This window comes from Pterocles gutturalis, unplaced genomic scaffold, assembly GCF_000699245.1.
Source record: "Pterocles gutturalis isolate BGI_N339 unplaced genomic scaffold, ASM69924v1 scaffold7949, whole genome shotgun sequence".
Taxonomy (NCBI): domain Eukaryota; kingdom Metazoa; phylum Chordata; class Aves; order Pterocliformes; family Pteroclidae; genus Pterocles; species Pterocles gutturalis.
The window spans coordinates 64474-85745 of record NW_010133206.1 but is presented as its reverse complement, the minus strand read 5'-3'; the positions used below and the strand labels follow the sequence as shown (position 1 = coordinate 85745).

The following is a 21272-nucleotide window of genomic DNA, read 5'->3' as shown; positions in this document are numbered from 1 at the left end:
ACTCATGTTGGAGTAGTTTGTGGAGGACTGCTTCCCATGGTAGGGACCCCACGCTGGAGCAGGGGAAGAGTGTGAGGAGTGCTCCCCCTGAGGGGGAAGGAGCAGCAGAGACACCGTGTGACGGACTGACCGCAACCCCCGTTCCCTGCCCCCCTGTGCTGCTGGGGGAGAGAAGGTGGAGAAATTACGAGTGAAGTTAAGCCCAGAAAGAAGGGAGTGGTGGGGGGAAGGTGGTTTGATTTATTTTTTTTTTAATGGTCTGGTTTTGTTTCTCATTATCCTACTGTAATTTGGTTGTTAACGAATTAAACTGATTGCTTCCCCAAGTCGAGTCTGTTTTGCCTGTGAACGTAACTGTGAGTGATCCCTCCTTGTTCTTGCCTTAACCCACGAGGTTTTACCTTTGTTTTCTTCCAGTTCTCCTCCCTGTCCCACCATGGGGGAAGGAGTGAGTGGTGCCGGGTGGTGCTGGGCCTAAACTGCGTCATGGTGCAGCCAGGAATCCTTGGCGAGCACGTCAGCCTCCTGCCTGGAGCCCTGTGGTGGATGGGATCAGGGTGGTAGGGTAGAAGACCACGCAATGTAAATGCCTGTATCTAAGCCCGTTGTATTTTCTTGGTCCCATGGGCAGGCGAAGCCCCCAGCCAAGGGTCAGGCAGTTCCCAGTCCTGCTTTGGACCAGGCAGAGGACGTTGTTTGCATCCTGCTTGGCTTTTCTTGCTGGATTTCAAGGAAATTGAGGTGTCAGTCCAGGCTGACTGAAACCAGATGACTTACTATTCGTTTTACTTGCAGAAATCAGAAATCCCGTGGAGGAAGGATTTTCACAGGTGGAAGAAAGATGTTTCTTTATCAAGAACAAAAAAAAAAAAAATAGAGATTAGCTCTTTATGCTGTTACTAGCTACATGTAAACTCATGTAATGGTTTTGGTTTGTGCTGTGGGTATGTTGACAGCGTATGTGTTGCTTACATTATTTCCCCATAACTAAAAATTGCTGTTAATGTTAGTACTTCGGGGGCAGAAGCATCAAGAAATGAAAACTATCCTATTAAAATGGATAAAAATATTTTAGTGAAAGTTCGGTACAGTTCTGTATAGAAAAGAGGAAATTGTAAGGGGGGCAGGGGTTTCTTTTTTTTTTTTTTTTTTAATCAGGAAGAAAATTACTTCCTCTTCTCTTGAGAACAGCTTCATGTACAATTGTCCCTGCTCCTGTAAAGTGTTGCTGCTTTAGCCTTGGGGCACTACGGCAGCCTGGGTGCCACAGGATATACCGGGTGCTACCAATAAATACTGGCCATGTGCAGAGCTGACAGATGACATTTTTGAATCACTCTTCTGTACTGACGTTGGATGAGTTTTATCTGTTTCACTGAGTTTTATCTGTTTACTGAGTCTTACCAGTAAGCAGTTTCTGGAACTGGAGGTGCTCATGACACACATTGCAATGTTTTCCTCCCTTGCCTCTGCAGCCCTCTGTGACTGTTGATCTGTTGGTTTTATGGGCTGTTAATCAGAGCTGTAATCAGGCACCTATCTGTAAAAGCAATAGCAGAACCAGTTTCCACTTTTTTCCTTCTTCTCCTTCTCCCCAGCTAGCGTTGCTAGCTATTCAGGGCTCTTTGTTAAAAGAGCATCATAGTATTTATTTGAGAATTTCAATGTTGCCGGCTTTCTCAAGGTCTAATCCCCTCCTCCTCCTCCTTGCAGAGTGATCTTGCAAGATGTCAGCCTGTATTTGCCCTTAGAAAATACAGAATTAAAAAGAACTTCAGGTTAATCTGAACCCATTGCCTTAAGCTTCTGTGTATCTAGGTCCATGATTAAGTACTTGCTCTTACACCAGTGGCTCTCTGAGACTAGCACAAGCGTTATGTACTTTATATATGCTGGTAACGTCCAGTATGTCTGCTGCAATTTTTGCATGTTAGTATTTTCTTTGTTAACCCTAACAGATGGTCTTCAGGTGATTAAACTATTTCTGTGAGCTGATAAACTAACTTTCTTCTCTTCTTCCCATTTCAGTAGGTCATAGAATGGAATTTCTGGATAAAACAATCAATAGCTACCTTGATGTTTGGCTTGGACCTAGAGGTAAGATTTGTCAAAAAATAAATACATAAATAAAACTGATATCAAAGTGCAGATACTAGAGCATAAGAAACAGCTTCCCTCTAACATCCTGACTGTGACCAGGGACTACTTTCTTTAGTATCTGCAAAGCATCAGAATGTGTGATTCTGTAATAAAAGTCAATTCAATGCTTCTGATCTTTTGACCTGAAGAGCTGCTAATTTTTCAGCTGTGACAATCATGCTATTCTTCTTACTATCAGTTAAGCTCCTGTTCTTGGCCTTAGTGAATGACTTATCTCACTCAGATCTTTACTGCCTTTTTTGGAGTTGGGTGGTTTGTTTTTTTTTAATTTAATAATAGCTTCTATTAAAAAAATAGTTTGCATTTGATGAAGGAAAAATACTCTTGACCTCATAACTAGAGCTTCTAAGGAATTTTTTTTGCTGAAAAAATCTGTAATTTTTGGAAAGCATTGCTTCTTTGAAACCATTCTTTGTAAGGAAACAATGGTTTTGGTAGGTTTTTCACTGGGAAAAGTCTACAGGTGGAGAACAGCAATCCTGGTCAGCGCAAAGAAGGAAGAGGCGGTGGGACTGGGACAGGCAGTGGCCTCATGGTGAGGGCTTCCAGCTAGGGTAGGGATGGCCCTGTTCCACCTGGCCCTGACCAGGGAGGATTAAATATCAGCATTCCATACGGAGCATGCATAACAATGCTGCATGCGCTTTCTTCCCTCGATTGCTTCGGCAGCGTCTTTCCTGCGCTTTCTTCCCTCGATTGCTTCGGCAGCGTCTTTCCTGCCTCTTTCTTTGTCCCAGTGAAACTCCAGTGGTGATGCTACTTCTTCGCAGGACAAAGTCCACAGGAGGTAGAACAAGCCTCTGACCCTTCAAAGTGTGTTTTCTGTTTGCTTTCAGTAGCTTGGTGCCCTTGTTGCCCCCCCTCTTCATACTAAGCCTGTTTAAATTAGTCTGAATGTTCTGATATAACTTCTTGCATGTGCTGGCATATGGTCTGTATTTGCCGTGTCTTAAAAATAATGAACCGTAAAGGTGGCAAATGCACACAATTCCCTGATTTTCTTAACTGCTCTCCAACCTGCATTTTAAAGCCTCACTTCTTACATTCAGGATCCATATCTGACTACTTTAAAATCAGGGCTGTGAATGCCAGCAATGCTTGAATTGTTCATTTATGGTTTGGTAAACTTGGTTTCAGTCCTTTGGGCAGGACTTCAGTGAGAAGAGCAAAATACCATGCTGTTGCTGGCTATGGACAGCACAGTCATGGTTCAAAAGGACCATGCGCATGTCCCAAGTGTTTCCCTGAAATCCTCTCGTTTGGGGTGGTTTACGTGCTTTTCCTGAGTAGTCAACATGTTGCCAACCAGACTGGTTAGCTAGACTGGACTGAGTGCTTTGTGTTTCATTGCTTCTACAAGTACTCCAAAATTTAATCCTCCTGAGTAGCTCATACAAAAGTCTGATTGCGTTAGTATTGATTAGAAAATAATTATCAGGATCATCCACTGGTAACCACAATGGTATCTGCTTCACTCTTAGCTTTGCTGGCTCTGTCAGGAAATAGGATGTGCGCTACTGGGAGAGGTCAGTTTGAGAGGATAAGGGGGAGAGGGTCGTTGAAGCTTTTCTTTATAATTTAAGTTTATCTGTGATATTCAGGATGGGAGAATATTCTGAATTTAAAATAATAGTGGTAATAATTTAGGAATATCTTTGCCTTAGGAACACAATTATTTCTGTTTTCTTTAACAACTGTATAACTATAATCTTATTTGTGAAAGTTGTTTGTAATGAGCAATGTGGCCCTTAATAAAAGGGCTTGCTGTTCTTCCTTTGGCTTTCTCTGGTAATTCCAGCACTAGAAGCATTTTGAGTACAACTTTTTTTGGATGCATTGAACTCTTCCCCTTACAAAATCTGAAGTGTTTGCATGTTTTTGTTTGTTTCAGACCCCAGAGTAAAAGGATGGCTACTTCTGGAGAACTATACACCTACCTTTATCTTCTCAGTCTTGTACTTACTAATCGTATGGCTAGGACCAAAGTACATGCGGAATAAGCAACCGTTCTCGTGCAGGGGTATTTTAGTGGTCTACAACCTTGGACTTACACTGCTTTCTCTGTATATGTTTTATGAGGTAGGAGAAAAGGGGTTGGGGTTATTTTGAACTGTTTGTTTTCATTATATTGGCTTATGTTGAAACTGATCTCTGAGGACAGTCCTCCTAAACCTGGGGAAACATCTGCAGAAATGTTGCAACCGTTCTTCAATGTCGCTGCTTGGGGGAGAAAACTGTAGTTGAAATGTTACCTCTAAGGATGCTGTGAAAAAACTTTGCCTTAAACATCTATGCTGACCTTGGTTAGCAAGTTTCAAATGCACCTCTCTCACTCAGTGCAAGTGAAAGCCTGATCTTTCAGCATGAACCTGGCTACTCCTTCAGTAACTCCTCCTTACCTAGAAGTCATGCTCAATGTGATTATGCTGGTGGATTGTACAGAGTACTTCGGAGCAAAACTCCGGCTTGATTTGGAGTGCAAAACATGTTATTTAGATGTGTTTAATCATGCACACACTCTTCCCTTTTATTTCTGTAAGCTTGCAATATCTGCTTTTGTGTCCTCTTAGTTTTGCTGAAATGATTGCATCAACACCGTTATGATTCATCTGTTTCTTGGAAGTTAAAATCTGAACACACAAATATATTTTGAACTAAATTGGACTTTCTGTGGGATTATTTTCTTTCCTAACAAAACAAAGATTTAGGTAGTATGAAGTTTTCCGCTTCCCAGAGAGCACTTTAGCTGCTTTTACTCAGAATTGTATGTTTTTGATTAAAGTGAAAATGAAGAACTATAGCAGTGTAAATAAGAATGTGGTCAGAAAATGACTGTGTGGCTTTAATGTACAGAATACTCTGGCGTGCTTTTAACCAAAAGCACTTCTCCTTTCTGTAAGGAGAGATTTAATTTTCAACATGCGAGACAAGCTAGAGCTAAAACTGCTAATCTTTTTTCTTTTTTTTTTTTTTTTGGCGTTTGCTTAGAAGTATATGCAAGCTATAATTCTCCTTCAAGTTTGTAGTTAATTCTGTAGTGTTTTACAAGGTCAGTGTTTAGATAGGAAGTGATATAAATTTAAAGTTACTTCTCTTGTGTAGTGAATTGTCTAGTCAAAAATTCCTGAGTTGGGTTATTAAGAACTTTGATATTTAATTCTTTGGGGGGAGCAGTTTTTGGATTCAGTAGGTACCTGGAAGAATTTGTATTCTTGATATGCTTACATTTCTGACGTCCCTGTCAGGATGTTATAATCCAGATAAATTTGTGTGTTGATCTGTTTAATTTTTCTAGAAGTGGCATTGCTGTGGATTTCATGGAGAACATCTACATTATCTAATGCAGACATTAATTATAGTAATAATAATAATAATCTGTTGTTTTAACCTCCAGTTATGTTAGTGGAGGTTTTCAAGTGCAGGCTTTTCTTCGGCTGTACTAAGTATGGATAAAACTCTCAGCATAGCCAATCGTTTTTCCTTGAATACTTGGAATAATATGCATAGTTTCCAAATGAAAATTACTCTAACATTCTGCCATGTCGCAAAACCTGCTGATAAATTTAAACAATAGAAAAGATCTGAACTGTTGATCTTATAAATGCCTTTTTCTTGCTAACAATGAACTGGTTACCAAGAAAGAACTATTTATTACATGCTGAAGTCCTCATGCTTGTAAGCAGCTGAATAGCTTTTATATTGTGAAAGAATGACACAACTGAAATACAATTAATATTAAGGCTTCTCCTTCTTATGTAGTGAAACGCTTTACATGAAAGTGAATATTGCTCTTAATGTAACGTTATCTATATGAAAATGCTCATTGGTATTGTTGTAAATATATCTTCTCTTTATAAATGGGAATACATGAAGCTACAGTGTTATGAAGACTATTAAAGTCATGGTGTTGCAACAACAACACTTACAAGCTAGACGTGAGGGCAAGTGATGTTCTGCAACAAGGGACTGACCCAGTAAAAACGCTGCCAAGTAGAGAGCTGTGCTGAAGTAACACCGCGCTGCTTCATGTTTGCAAGGAGGGAGCCCAAGGGCCAGTGATAGGGAAAAAAATCAGCTCCTGCACCTCCAGGTATGATCTCTAGCTGTAGTGCCTCCACAGTTACTTGTGCAGTGCAAAGCAGGCGATACCTTCGCTTGGATCACACTGGCCATGGAAATTGGGCTTTGAAGGATTAGTGGTACATTAATAGTGCTTTGTAGAACATGTACTCTCTTTCAAGATAAAATGGTGAAAAGGAGCGTTCAAGAAAGAGCTGTAACTCCCTGTTTTCTTCCCTGTTATTGCTTTGGTTTCAGCTGGATTAAACTCTTTTCAGTCCTAATTTGAGGAAAGTCATAAAATATCACCAATTACGAACTTGTTTAGTAGCCTGTTTGAAAATAAGATGCTTTAATAGCTTGCATATGGTATACCTGAAACCCTGCTTTGGAGTTTTTCCTCAGTTGTAGCTGTGGTGGTTCAGGTCATGATTCATAGCATCACAGCTCATTTTAAATATTATATGACCAAAACAAGTGAGGCATCGTCCCAACTAGGATGAGAAAGATGACCTACTTGGTCTTCTGACCTTTACATCTGAATGTTTATATACAATAATGTGGGGACAAAAATTTTGCATTGTAGGATTTGTGTAATTGTAGTTATTGTGTACTTGCACCACTTGGTCTGCTGATGTAATATAATATAACCTTATTTTTTAATTACTAGAAATCTTATACCTCTTATCTGGAATTCCTAAGATGGTAGTTCCTGAGTATATTTTCTGTAAATTTTTTATTTGGGCATTTAATAAGCAGGCTGTGTTCTGGTAGTAGCAGAACAGAGTAGTGGACTGTGCTTGTCCCGACAGTATAAAGGCAAGGCAGACCTCGGGAAGCAGGAGAGGTATCTCCAGGCTGACCTGTCACTCCCATACTTCAGGAAGAGGGGATGCTCCTTAGAGGCAAACAACAATGTTTTTTTCTGTGTAAACCTCCAGTGCTTGGACTTTGAGGGGAAATAATGCCCTGTCCCGGGCAGGGGCAGCAAGGGGTGGCCTCCTGTGTGGTGGAGGAGGTGCGTAGCGGGGCGGCTGGCAGCAGGGTTGTAGGATGTGGGTTAATCGCCCGCTGGCTGGCATGGTTGTGTCTGAAAGAGCCGCAGAGTAGTCAGAGCAGCAGAGGCAGCACTGCTTCCCCCGTGGTGCTGCTCTGCGCCGGGGTCACGAGTCCAGTTGTCTTGCAACGCTGTGAGTAGTGCCCATCCATGCCTCTCTCCTCGAGCCTTGGCTGACAAAGCCTTGCCAAAGTAGGGAGGGTGCTGGCTACCCACTCACACAGCATGCAGACCTATTTTATTTTGGGGGTGTTGCTAGCAAAACTAGCCAAGTTATCTGGGCCACGCAGACTTACATTCAAGAAAACTGGTCAGTGATGAAGGCTCACTTTCTTAAGTGATCTCTTTACTGTCTTTTTTTCTTCATCTGAAAAAATTAATTCCCTACTGAATCTGCCTGAGAACAGTCTCAGATTTTCCTTCTGAGGGAGGTGTTCTATATGCTGTAGGAAAAGCGTCCTAAGAGCTGCACCGTGTTTTAGAAAGGAGGGGACTTGGTGAAGAGGTGCCGTGGCAAGCGAGGCGTGGCTGGCAGCTCACTGCCAGCCTGCTCTTTCCTCTCCCCTTTCTTTCTCTGCAGATCCCAAAGCCCTTATCTCTGTCCTGAAGTGACTGCATTCATGTAAAGATAAAATTTTGTATCTCTGCAGGCATTTGCTTTCTTTGATCAGACATGTGAACTTCTGTTTCTTTTCACTCTAACCTAGCTCTGTGTTGAAGCACATAAGCTGTAAGCCCATTACGCCTTGACAGGGTGGTGCAGTGCTGTGTCCCTTATCTGCCCTTCTCCAGCAAGTCTCAGACTTTGGTTTTATCACGAGAAAACCAAATCTTCCCCAGTAACACCTCTCCTACAGCCCAGTCAGACTGGTGTTAGTGTGCTGGTTTATTTTCGTAGCAGAGTTGATTAAAAAAAGCACGTGCCACAGCATTTTAAAGAATTCATCAGTGAAATTACAAAATCAAAGCAATATAAAATAAGAAAATTTCAATACAAGGGGAGGAAGTACTAGTTGCTTGAGTACAAAAGCAGCTTCCCGCTGCAGGGTTTTCCCCTGAGCCGAGGGACTTAACATTGACTTGGAGTACTGTTTTAATTGGCTTATGGAGGAGCTGTCTCTTTCTGTGTCATTTAAAGATCATGTACTCAGGTGAAAATGATTATAGTCAGCCTTTTCTGGACAGGTTAATTTCTCGAGAGAAGATACGCCTGTGGTTGTGCATCAGCAATGCCATTAGCAAGCCTAGGCTCCTGCCAAGCTGAAGATGAAGGACTTCCTAGAACAGCAGGCAGGGAAAGGATGTCTCAAGCCTGGGGTGGCTGAGGAGTCACCAGCCTGGTGCTGGGCAAGTTCAGAGCTGCTGTACAGTAGCTGTAAGGAGAGGTTAGAAACGCTGGTCGTCCTCGAAGCAGACCACAACAAGCATGAGCAATGACTTAAATGCACTAGCTGGCAATTTATGACACCTCTATTTATTGCTTTCTAGGTAGCACGTAAGCAGCGCTGTGGTGCTGTACGCCCAGCCCCATGCGTAACAGAGTCATTTGGGAACCATTCATGGTCGGGTCTTGGAGTGGCCTGTTGGTTTTGTCTTCTGAAGCCTTCCAGCATGTGCTGAAAGTATTGTGGGCACAAGAAATAGCGGTGTCAGGCAAAGGAGCAGCTGTCCAGCTCAGGAAAAGGATTATGTATGTGTTGTACGTTGCACCAAGCAAGGTTTGCGGGCAGCAGCAGCAGTTTGTGCACAGCAGCAACAGCTTTTCACCATTTAGTTCCTTCTGGAAAGGGAGGCATTAAATTATTTTTGTAACTATACTATTTATATGATAAAATATGTTACCATTTTCTACAAATCTTGTTTTGCTTCTGTCATTTAAATCCCTGTGGCTGTGAGAGTATTACAGCTCCTAGCATATTATTATATGCTCTTCTGGAAACAAGGAAGTGCTTGGGTTTAGCTGAAGCTACCTATGGCCACACTGATGTCTTTGTCCTTCAGAGAGGTGGGATCCATCCAGACGCCTTTGGTTGCATTACGCTTTAGGTAGTGAACCCATATCACTTTCAGGGAAAACATTTTGGGTTTCGCTGTGTGTTGCGGTTTGACCTGTCTGGGAGCCAAACACCATGCAGCCACTCGGTCACCCAGCCCTCTCCCAGGAAGGAGGAGAGAAAGGGGAAAAGAGACTCATGGGTTGAGATAAGAACGAATTCATAACTAAACTACAACAAAACTGAAAAGAATAATGATAATAGTAATATATACAAATATACAAATGAGTAATACACAGTGCAGCTGCTCACCGCCTGGTGACCAAGGCTCAGGCTGTTCCTGGCTAGTGATTCTGGAACAGGCAGAGTCCTAAAGCCGCAATCCCAAAAAAGAGATAAGAGCCTGAGTGCCTTGAGAGAGTGAGAGCTGACTGGCAGTGTGAGACAACCCCAAGAGAGAGAAAGACAAACCTGAGAGAGAGGGGCAGAACTTCTGGACAGAACCTCATCTATATACTGGGCATGACGTGCATGATATGGAATATGTCACCGGCCAACTTGGGTCTCAGTCCTAAACCTAAGGTTGACTCCTAGGCCAGTAACTGGGGCTGTGCTCCCTCCCAGCTTCTCCTGCACCTGCAGACACTGGCACAGCAGAGAAGCTGAAAACTCCTTGACTGTCCTGGCAGCAACTATAAGCATCAGTGTGTTATCAGCCTTCTCAGCACAAATCCAAAGCAGAGCCTCACACCAGCTACTGTGAAGAAAGTGAACTCTGTCCCAGCTGAAACCAGGACACTATGCTAGCCTTTACTGGAAGAAGTTTATGGACCACGGCGTTAGTGAGGGATGCTATTTGGATTAATTACAATATAAGCATTGTGATTATCCCTCTATTCCTAACACTTCCTTGAACTATGAGAACTCTATGAAAACATCTGTAAGCTCTTAACATCATCACAGCACAATGTGGTCTTCTGTCTGAGGGACTGGCGGGCATTCGCCAAGCCACACAGGCTTTCCCTTGGTGCCCAAGAGTGGCTTGATGCAAGACTTGCTCCAGGATGCAGCGGGTCCTTTAGCAGGGTACCACTTTTAAACTGGTGTGCTTTGTGGAGCTATGCCTGTCTTATGGCCGGGAGAGGAGTCCTCCAACGGCTGTGTTCCCTTCGCTGCTTGGATAGAGAAATTGCTTGGGTCTGCTTTTGATGTGCACGGCTGCCCTGCTCTCGCTGTGGCAGGGTGGTAGTGATTTATCTCTAATGCACAAGATAATTCTAGGCCTACATGTTATGATATAACCAGGCATCTTTTTTTTTCCCTAAATAGTGGCAATAATTCTAACTCCGAAGTTCAGAAATAATGACCTAGGCTGACTGGGTATTTTAAAAGCTAATTTAGGGGGGAAGTGAGGCATGAAGGAATAACATTAGAAAAAGGTAGATCATTTAAGTGATAATCTTTATAGTACCTTTTAGAATTAGCTTCCGATTCACAGTTCTGAACAGCATTTAATCGTACCGGTTATTGTAGTCCTTTAATCAAGTGATTATTTTGAGTGACTTATGGTACAAAGAGTTTTCCACTGTGACTTTGCAAAGAATTATTTTTTTAATTCTGCATGAGCGTAGATAAGTGCCAAAACCGGACAGCTTGCTTGTGCAGAATATGTGTCTCTGCCTTTAAAATGTTTTTTGGGATACCTAACAGTTCTTTTTTCCCTTGGGAATTGTCTGAATTTGTTGCTTTTCTCCTCAAGCTATTCCCAAGAGGAAAAACATCTTTATAAACAGCATCCGGTGATCACTTCTGTTGCAGTATTAAAGGGAGGCTTGTTCCTGCCCTTGCACCCTCTCCCTCTTCCCATCCCACCCTCAGCCTGCCCCTCCATCTCCCACCTGTGAAAGGGTGGGACGTGGACATCCAGCTTGCTTCTTGCTTCTCCAGAGGTTTCAGTCAGCCCCTCAGCAATGGCCTCACCATCATCCTCTTGTGACTAATAGCTGGTTGTTATTCTTAAAAGTAACTCTGTCAATATGTTTGAGGTGTTATTTGTTATGGCAGGCAGTCAGGCAGGCAACGGTGTGTCCTGAGGAGGAAGTCACTTGTACTGGGACGGATGCAATGTACCTGGGATGAGTGAATTATGGAAAAAGATCCTGAAGACTCCCGATACAGTAAAACATCAGTTGTTAGCTGTTAAGGACAGCAAAGCTGAAGATTTGCTCTGTTACATGGTTGAAAAAAATCGTAGTCAGATCTCTCTGCTTTTTTTTTTTTCTTAAAAATATAATTTTTTTGGAATAATATTTCTTTTTTTTCTTAAAAATATAACTTTTTCTTTCCAAAAATAATCAGAAGAAAACTATATTTACTTTACTTTGGTCGTTCACTTTCTCCAACAATGAGATCATCAGCCAAGAAGGAGAGACATTTCTTAAGAATCTGACTGGACCATGACTGTGCAAAGCACACATGCTATATGGGATAAGTGGGGATAAGATGCTACCTCCTATTTTTATTCTGGCATACCCCAATTGGAAGAATGTGTTAATTCACCCTCCACTGTGATTCAGTCACTGCTTGGAGCTTGAATTTAACCTAATGCCACACTCGGGTGACCGTGAATCTCTTGACACCAGATGTGTTGGCAGAGCCGCTGTCAAGGTTTGCGTGTGCCATGGGGTGCAGCCCTCTCCCCAAATGACACTTGTTCTTTGATCTTCTCAGCTGGTGACAGGAGTATGGGAAGGAGGATACAATTTCTTCTGTCAGGATACGCACAGTGGAGGAGAAGCTGATATGAAGGTAATGTAATCGAGACTTAACAGCTAATGATGTTTCAAATTGTCCACTTGTGTGTAAGTAGAAAGCAGAACAGTATTGATTATGCAGATTTTGTTCAAACTATATGTTTTTTTTCCTCCTTTTACAATACAATTGACAATGCATTGTCAAACATAATAGTTAATCTACAATATATTCATGGTTGGTATTTTGGTGAGTGATTATCTGTAAATTCTCAAGTGTTCCCTGGTCAAAAAACAAGGACTTGGTCTTCAGACTGTGTCCAACCATTGTGTGTTGTGTCTCTTTTCTCTTTCTGAGATGCGGTGATGATTTCTTCTGGTCACTGTTCAGACCTCTCCTTTACAGAGAGCAGTGAGGGACCAACGCTGGTTAAATATTTACTTGTTTCTCCCAGGACCCCTCAGGTGCACAGCAACAGCCTCATAAAGCAGTCTTTGTTATCCTGTTTTCTTCTGTAGCGATGGGTTTGTACCTAGATCTATGGCAAGACCTGTGGCTGAAGCATTACAGAAGATCTCAGCAGTGTCTTCAATCCAAGTAGTGCAGGACAGAATCTGGATGTTAATTACTTCAATAGCAAAAGAGTTGAAAGCCCTTACAATGTGCAATGCTTCTAAAACTTGTTTCCTCTTTCTAGATCATACGTGTCCTCTGGTGGTACTATTTCTCCAAACTCATTGAGTTCATGGATACCTTCTTTTTCATTTTGCGGAAAAATAATCATCAGATCACTGTTCTGCATGTGTACCACCATGCAACGATGCTGAACATTTGGTGGTTTGTTATGAACTGGGTGCCTTGTGGTCACTGTAAGTACTGGGTTATGGTGGGGAACACTTGCAACAAGGGTCTCGTTTTGGTTGTGTATTGGTCAAACCAAACATCTCAGGTACCTTCAGCTGCAGGATTTATTCTGACCCATATTAAGCTGCTTTGCTGAGTTGCAACTATTGCAGATAGTGGCAGGTACTGAGCTGCCTGCAGAACCTCTATGAGAGGTATGCTGATGTAGTTTGCAGGATTTGTGTGGCAGTGTGACATTTATCAGCTACAGCAATACAGGTCTGGTAACCTGTCAACCTTGTTTTCTCTTTTTTGTGGTGGTTGCAGACCCTCTAATGAAACAATGCTCTTTTCTAAGTCAGGACCAGAAGCTTGTTTCAGCTGCAAGATGGCTAATAGTGACTCTTGTCCTTCTAGCTGTCAAGTTCACTTGAGATGTTACTTTCTTAATTTAATCTCATTATACCAGTAGCCATAACAAATGTTTTCAATTAAAATCTTGTCCCCTGAGCGCTAATGAACTTGACCGAATACATCTTAAGAGGAAGATTTCCATGTATCTCTTCTCTAAATCCTGCTAACCTCTGGCCATCTTGCTTTGATTCTTGATTTCATTGCTGTTAGCTGTCATCTAGTTTCCTAACTGCATTAGCATGGCTTAGTTGTGGTTCAGATATGCAGCTCATAGATACTGGATTTGTTGAACACTCTTTGAAGAGAAACCTTTTCAAATCCAGTGGATGTGAACTACTGGCAGTGCAGACCAAGAGGCTGGGTTGCTCAGGAGTCTGCTTTCTGAGCCAAACAACATAGAAACTCGTATTTGTTTTGTGTTGTCAGCACAACAGTGAGTAATGCTGAACTTATAAAAAGTGTGCATCTGGAACCACATTCTCCTCCAGGGAAGTCAATCCCTGTTTATACAACAGTCAAAAGTGCAGATACTTGGAGTCTGTCTTGTGTTTGTGTGGTCTTGAAAATAACTTTTGTGCTATTTCTAGTGATGTGTTTTTCTTCTTCCTTTCCAAGCTTTATGTTCTGCTTGGTCATCACAGTACTATGCAGTTTGGCGTTAAGCTAAAAGTTTATTTTATGACTAAAGGTGCTGTAGACAAGGACAAATAAAACAGCCAACTTGCACTTTCTGAAGATCTGTGTTACTTTTGGTTATAAATGACAAAATAGGCTCCTGCCGGGAAGGAAGTGAAATAAGCCTAAAATTAGATGGGTAAAGCTATCGACTGTTGGGCATGTTTATGTGCCTCCTTTTTATCAGCTGCCTTAGTTCCCTTGAGAAGCCAGAATGTAGATGTGAAAAGGAATAAATCGAGGAAACAAAACCATAAGGCTGGTGTAAACTGCACAGCTGCAAAGCAGCTCAGCCACTCTGTTGGGGAGCAGAAAAAAAAAAAATAGGGGGGAAAAAGCATCTCTTGGCTTTCTTCTAATCATATTTTAAGTAGTAACATTTTGAACTTGTTATTTTTGTAGGTTCCATGAAACAGCGTGTTCCTAGTAATGCAGTGTACTTTCGTTTTCCTTTGCCCTTTTTTTAGCTTACTTTGGTGCCACGCTGAACAGCTTTATCCATGTCCTCATGTACTCCTACTACGGATTGTCTGCTGTTCCAGCAATGCGTCCCTATCTGTGGTGGAAGAAGTACATCACTCAGGGGCAGCTGGTGAGTGATTAGCTCTTCAGTGCTTCAGCAGGTTCTTGTATTAATGTCTTGTCTTTACTGAGTTAGAAAATTTTGGCAGGGAGGTAGAGGAAGAGAGAATGAAGGCTAGTACTTTAAGTGCCTATATCACCTTTAGAAGTCCAGCTTCTGCACCTCCGTTTGGTCTGTTTTTAGGATGATGGGGAGCTGAGGACTATTGGTGTATGCAAATCAGTGCTGAGATCAGTGGGATCTTTCTCCACCTCCCCATGTTGTGTGGCAAGATGTATTTGGGATTTGCAGCGCTGCTTTTTCTGGGACTCACTAGGCAGGGAGGAGGGAGAAGCTTTTTTTCAAGCCTTCTTGAGATAAGGTGTTCTTCTCTGTGCTCGGTTGCTCAGGCTGATGTTGAGATGACAGACCAGAAACCAAGTGCAGTGTACTTCACAGCTAACAAGGCCCCTCATTCTAGTCCTGCAGGACAATGACTTTTCTGTCTCAATTTTGCATGCAGTTGCAAATGGTTTATTAAAAACTGTTCAATATTTCTGGTCTCCTGCACTTTAAATGGGCAGATTTTTTTCTCTTGTAATTCTGTGTTGGACTCCTTGCATCCATTTGTATTGTTTCCTGTGTGTACAGTGATGAAGTCCAAATGCTGTGTACTGGAGGTGAAAAGAGCAACAAAATTAAGCAATATGGCACATGCTGTAGTGATACTGCACAGAACCAGGTTTCTGTGTGTATAACATGTCAGAACACCACAAGGAAATGTGCATAGGTGTTCTGTCTTCCCCATTTTGTAGGTGGGGAAACTGAAGCCTAGAGACAGACTTTTGTTACCTTCCCCCTACCCACATAGCACCCTCTCAGACCTGTGAATAGGTTTAATAACATTTGCTGGTGATGATTAATAACATTTGCTGCCTCCAATTCAGAGTCTTGATTCTCAAAATCATTTTTTTAGCACTCTTCCTTCTTGAGGATGGTTAAGTATTGTAGCAGTAAGGATGGTTGTTTTGGGAGGGGGTTGTACTTTGGTTTGGTTTGGTTTTTTTTTTTTTTCTTTCCAGATTCAAGGCTCTGTTCTTCCTCCTGGTTGAGTGTGTTGTGGTTTTAGCTGGGACAGAGTTTACTTTCTTCACAGTAGCTGGTGTGAGGCTCTGGTTTGGATTTATGCTGAGAAGGCTGATAACACCCCGATGTTTATCGCTGCTGCCAGGACAGTCAAGGACTTTTCAGCTTCTCTGCTGTGCCAGGGTCCTCAGGGGCAGGAGAAGCTGGGAGGGAGCACAGCCCCAATTAGTAGCCTAGGATTCAACCTTAGGTTTAGGATTGGGACCCAAATTGACCAATAGTTCTATTCCATATCATGCACATCATGCAGGTTCTGGCCAGAAGTACGCTCTCTTTCTCTCAGTTGTCTCCCTCTGGGTCACCCCTCTCTCAGAGTTGTCTCAGACACTCATGTTTTTATCTCCATTCCAGGACTGGAGTTTTGGGACTCTCCCTGCTCCAGTATCATTAGCTGGGAACAGGCTGAGCCTTGGTCAGTGGGTGGTGAGCAGTTGCACTGTGTATCACTCATTTGTATACTTGTATGTGTTACTATTATTGTTATTATCATTATTTTCAATGTTATTGTAGTTTAGTTATTAAATTGTTCTTCTCTCAGCCCACAAGTCTGTTTTCCCTTTACCCCTTTAGTGGTCTCCCCCATCCCTGGGAGCGGGGAGGGTCAGGGGCGGTGGCTGTGTTTTGCTGCCAGCTGGGGTGAAGGTACAGCAGTGCTACAGAGTGCAAGTGTCCTGCTGCTGGGCTTGCTCCCCTGGCTATTGTCAGAGCTGCTTTCACTTCCCCGCCTGCTCTGCCTGCTTAGCTGCTAGGGCAGCAGAATAGCGGAGCAGAACACAACAATCTTCCCCTTTTAAGATAAACATTCCCTAATCAGGTAGCCTTTGTGTAAGGATTAATTTTGCCTAAGGACCTCTGCAGCACTTAAGCCCAAACTCTGTTTTTTCAAAAGAGACAACTGAGGATAATTAAACTCCTGGTCCTCCTCACTGCCTCCCCAGCTTCCCTCCAGCATTTACCCCACAAGTTCTTACACTGGAGCCATATGTCAGGCAGTCTCTCTGTAGGAGAGGATGACAGGATCTGTTTGGTAGACCAGTAACCCCCCATCTTCTGCACCTGAAGCAGAGAGATGCAGATCTGCTCTGTTAGGATGGTAGAGTCAAACCCCTGTGAACTCTCACTAGGAAGAGGGTGGTCTTTGTTCCTTAGTATATTTATAAATAAATTCTACATAAGTTACCCTAATGCTCTGAAATGGAACAGTATTAATAAAAAACAGTTAAACAACAGGATACCACAACCTGAATGTCTGCTAACGCAGGTTTACAGTGTTGGTAAGACAGAGAGGATAAACTTGCCAAATACACAGTATTACATGTTTTTGACTTGTTTTGGAAATAACTAATGAAATTTTGGTCTCTAATGGCTTTTTCCTCCTTGCATTAATGTGCTCCTTTTTTTTCCTCTCTCCCCAGACTCAGTTTGTCCTGACAATCTTCCAGACCAGCTGTGGTGTTGTTTGGCCATGTGCATTTCCTCTGGGGTGGCTGTATTTCCAGATTTTTTATATGATTTCTTTAATTATCCTCTTCACAAATTTCTATATTCAGGTAAAAGTAATATTCACTGACTCTTTGTAGCATTCTGCTGGCTGTATCTCATTGGAAAGCTGTTTACAGAAAGATATGCTTGAAATATCCTTTTGCTGTCTTCCAGTAACATGCATATGTTCTTGAAGTACTATACTTGTTGGTCTGCCCTTCAGCTTCGAGTCTTCTGATGTTTTGTAACTGTGATTCAGAATGATTAGTAATTCAGTAAGCAGAGTGGCACAAAAAGGCATTTTACTATTGCAATTTTAACTGCAGATAAGGGAGAGGAGGAGCTTTATGTAAGAAACAGCTTTCCAGTCTGAAATAAAACAGCAGCCTGTGAACCTGTGAAGCACCCCAAGGAATTGCTCATTACTGCTCTTACAAGGGGAAATGCTTGTTTCATATCCCGGGAAGCTTCCCAAACTCCCAATAGGTTTACAGGCCTTTGTTTGTATTTTCTTGGGGAAAATAAGCATTTAGAGTTGTGCTGCCTCAAAACTGATCTTGTGTTTGAACAGGTCCAGACTTGGTATGTGTTGTTCTGAGTAGCTCCTAATTGAGCTCTGTTCAAAGATGTACCCATCTCCAGAAAATCAAACCAACACAGCCTACTGCCCCCAAACAAGCAAACTTTGTTATATGTTTTAAATGTCTCTTGAAAGTTTTCAGCATTTTGGGTCTGGTAAGAGTGATTCATGGGGGGAAACATAGCAGGCTTCCCCATCTGATCTCCCAGTACTTCTTAAAATCAGTCCCATGGTTCATATCACTTGCTGCATATGAATGTGCTAATTAAACATGATAGTATATTCCAAATATTACTTTACTTTCTTCATCAATTTTACTCATATTTTAAGTTATAGTTATTTAACTTCGACACACACATATTTTGGGAAACAGGCTCTTGTCAAGGGACTGAGCCCCTTTGACAAAGACTAATTCATGTCTATTTTTTCATTGTCTGTAATTTTTTTTGGTGTCCCTAGCCTCCCTGATGCTGTTAGTTTCTGCTTCCAATGCTGGCCAGTGCAAATTCCTTACACATTTCTGTCCCTGAACTTCCCTCACTGTTCTTGTTTACCCACTTCTTCTGGCTCTGTTTGACATAGTCACCTGCAGTGCATCAAACCTCCTTCCTCGCCTGTCACTTTGAGTATGTTCTTCTGCCATGGTCTGCTCATAAAACCACTTCCCTTGTTTCTCATTTGCTGTTAACATAACATTACCAATGCTGCTATCATACTACCAAGCCTTTTTCTTTTCCAGTGAACTAATTCTCTTGCTGTGATGAATGAAAGGCATGGTGTAGCCTCCTACACAAAAAATGGCAGAGCTTGTTAGACTCTTGACACTGGCATGAGCTCTTTCAAAATGATGGATGCAAGTTTACTTTTGAGCTTCTTGAGTTACCGTGAGGAAGCGGTTATTTATATCTATTTAAGCAAAACCATGTGTCTTTCCATATATTCTAGACTTACAACAAGAAGGCATCCTCGAGGAGGAAAGAATATCAGAACGGCTCTACGGCCACTGTGAACGGGTACACAAACAGCTTTTCTTCCCTTGAGAACAATGTGAAACAAAGGAAACAAAGGAAGGATTGAAGACCAAACTGAAAAACCATTTTGGTAACCCCAACAACAAAATCATCTGATTGTAAGCACAATAAGAGTTGTGCGCTAATACTCTAACAGCTACTGTAACTGTTCCTGCCTAGAATAGTGTGATTTATGTAGGACTTAACCAGTGCAAACACCCTAGAAACTGTATACAGAACATAAAAGTAGGAAGTTTAAAAATAATTCTGGGCTGTCACTGACCCTGCTATAGACTGTGGAAGGGAGTATTATCGTAGTATCGGACACTGCTGTTGCCTTACTAGTCAATATGATAGGTGCTGAATTACGATTCACAATTTGAAAACACTGTAATCTAAACCTCCATTTTTTTACTGTAGATCATGCATGTGATTGTAGAGGTAATTTGTACGATGCTGGTTTCAGTAGATAAACACACATGCCTTAAATTAAAAAGCAGGGCCCAAAGCTTATTGCTGGTTTAAAAATTAGGGTATGTTTCAACTTTTCAGTTGACTGACTTTTTATTAAAAAGTCATTTAGAAGGATCCATTGATCATTTTACTGTTCTGTATGTGATACACGATGTTACGTATCTCTTACGTGATACAGTGAAATTGGAAATGGCACATTTAGTTTTGTATATTTGGCTTTAACTGACTAAGCAGTCACCAGATGGAAAGGTTATTTTACCTTTTTAATAGATCTTATTTTTTTATTTGAAGTATGTCACTAATGTAAAATTAATTGGCGCTTACACAGTCCAGTAAGACTTAAATATTGTCTCTAAGGTTTAGGTGGACCCATCTTTTCTCTTTTTTTAATTTTTTTTTTCTTATTTCTGAGACTTCTTAAATACTAAATAAAGAGTGGTTTTTGATATGGAAACTGGCAGAATTTCAAGTGTTATTACCATAGCCATATCCACATTTTAGGAGCTACTGTTTAAGCCTGTGACATATCCGAAAGTGTATTTAAAAACAAAGACAGAAAGATGCTTTTCTGATGGAATTGTCTCTATTTAAGTTGGTATCTGTACTGTTCTTCATGTAGCGTATGTTCTTTTTTAAAATGTGCCTAACACAAACCTGTTTTTTTCCCAAACAAGCAAGTCTAAGTTATAGCTAATGTTTTTAAATATTACTGAAATGTGCTGGAAATGTCTGTTTCTGTAATGTGAGTTGTGTATATCACCAGTAATGTTTTGGCTTGTTATCTGAAAATTTGGTTTGAGTGCTTGTTAAAGTTACTCCTTGTAAAATCTTGCCTTGCACGTATGAGGAGTCAGTTGCAAAGCCAATATCTGTTGCTGGTATTCTGGTATCTACCGTGGTGGAGTTTGGCTTATGAATATTTTATTCATTAAGCTCTGAAGAACTGAATTGTGCAAGACATTCTGCTGGTCATTGCTTGTTTAACTATTCGGTTTTTGATATTTATATAAATGCCAGTTTTAACATGTTTAATTTTTTTTTTAATTAAATCTTTTTAAAAATTTTGCACATCTCTTAGGGAATTAGTAAGCTCTCCTACTAGCCTTGTGGGTTTCCATTCCTTGTTTTGAAGGAGACAGTGTCTGTTATGTTTACATTATCAAAGCTTGCACGTGTGTCTTCATTTCTAGGTACTGGTTTGCAGAGTCTTTACATAACTCAGTACAGCAGCTATAATGTTCCAAATAGGCTGTCTAAATGTGCTAGAAATAAAACCTTGGCTCATCTGAATATACCTACATTGTTAATGTTTGACATGGTTTAATCATTAAAACACTTTTGATGATCTCTGCCTGAATTCTGGTGGGTTTGTACAGATTCACTGCATTGCCCCATCCTGTGTCAGGCCAAGGGGGAGTCGTCGTGATGGAAGGACAGCTGCAGATATTCAGAGAAATGTAGCATCACCAGAGATAACAAATTCCTTACAGAAACCTTTGGCTGTTACTAAACGCTGTTCCCTTGCCTGGCTGTAGAAATACTTGGTCGTGTGATGGATTAAACCTTCTGCTGGGATTACTGACTCACTGAATGCAGAGCAGCCCAGATGGCTCTGGGATGATGAGTGCCAGCAGCAAAGCTTAAAGTGGCTGAGAGGGACTTTCTGCCTCAGATATCCTGTCTATAAAATGGGAATAATACCTCTCTTCAGAATGGGAGCATTCTTGCAATTTCCTTTTAGCTCCCCTTGCCCTTAAGTGTTTGTTTCTGAGCCCTCTCCAATTTGAGTGTTTAATCAGTGCGTTGCAGCAAGCCCAGATAGCTTGGTCATGGACTTCGTAAAAACAGAACTACTTACGTAGCTGTCTGTCTTCTCAGTTGCAGGCTCTTAAAACAAGAAATCTAGACCAGGGAAGTAGGTTTTTGCACTTCATGTGGAAGGCACAGAGGTTCCATGCTGTGCTGGTCTCCTCTGACAGGGAGCTCCAGATGCCTTAGATGGTTGCTAAGACAGTTTTGTCTCCTGCACATGCAAATTTTTTTCTAAGCAGGGCTGAGTAAGGTG

At 41.6% G+C, this 21272-nt stretch overlaps 1 protein-coding gene across 1 annotated transcript; it reads left to right on the top strand.

The window, feature by feature from the left end:
• The first annotated feature begins 2031 nt into the window (after nucleotides 1-2031).
• On the top strand, nucleotides 2032-20564 carry ELOVL5 (ELOVL fatty acid elongase 5). The gene is made up of 7 exons (XM_010081142.1): nucleotides 2032-2097; nucleotides 4052-4239; nucleotides 12001-12078; nucleotides 12719-12890; nucleotides 14421-14545; nucleotides 17077-17211; nucleotides 18669-20564. Exons 1-7 carry the CDS (start codon nucleotides 2040-2042, stop codon nucleotides 18798-18800), a joined length of 888 nt encoding a protein of 295 aa, XP_010079444.1. The 5' UTR covers nucleotides 2032-2039; the 3' UTR covers nucleotides 18801-20564.
• The last annotated feature ends 708 nt before the right edge of the window (nucleotides 20565-21272 follow it).

Bases quoted from the DNA above. Each gene is read 5' to 3' on its own strand.
- ELOVL5 (XM_010081142.1), top strand. From the start codon at position 2,040: ATGGAATTTCTGGATAAAACAATCAATAGCTACCTTGATGTTTGGCTT. The intron at 12,891-14,420 runs GTAAGTACTGGG...CCCTTTTTTTAG, and splicing joins CTGGGTGCCTTGTGGTCACT to CTTACTTTGGTGCCACGCTG. The intron at 17,212-18,668 runs GTAAAAGTAATA...CATATATTCTAG, and splicing joins TCACAAATTTCTATATTCAG to ACTTACAACAAGAAGGCATC.